The 288-nt window shown below is 77.4% G+C and overlaps 1 protein-coding gene across 1 annotated transcript in view; it reads right to left on the minus strand.

Annotated features, from left to right (window-relative positions):
• CPE (carboxypeptidase E) overlaps nucleotides 1-288 on the minus strand; it is a 65011-nt gene that overhangs the window by 59571 nt on the left and 5152 nt on the right. Inside the window, exon 2 of the mRNA XM_010586275.1 lies at nucleotides 65-280. Coding sequence (XP_010584577.1) covers nucleotides 65-280 — 216 coding nt within the window. The remainder of the gene's footprint in view (nucleotides 1-64; nucleotides 281-288) is intronic.

Genomic DNA, 288 nt, shown 5'->3' on the forward strand with positions numbered 1-288 from the left:
GCCGCTACCTGCCGCCAGGTGCGGGCATCGCCGGGGGCCGCCGGCCGCCGCCCCCGCTTCTTACCGGGCTCGTGCTCGCCGGGGCGGTCGGAGACCTCGAGGACCAAGAGCTCCCGGCCCTCGGCGCTGCGCCCCACCGTGTAGATCCTGCTGATGGCGGGGCACTGCAGCCACACGGCCACCAGCGCCTCCCGCAGCTCGGCGTAGCGGTGGTACTCGAAGGAGATGCCCTCCTCGGCGCTCAGCCGCCGCCGCCGGCTGGCGACCCCGACCGCCGCCCCCGGCCCC

The sequence above is a fragment of the Haliaeetus leucocephalus genome, unplaced genomic scaffold (assembly GCF_000737465.1).
Source record: "Haliaeetus leucocephalus isolate CR32 unplaced genomic scaffold, Haliaeetus_leucocephalus-4.0 Scaffold140, whole genome shotgun sequence".
NCBI classification, from domain to species: Eukaryota; Metazoa; Chordata; class Aves; order Accipitriformes; family Accipitridae; genus Haliaeetus; species Haliaeetus leucocephalus.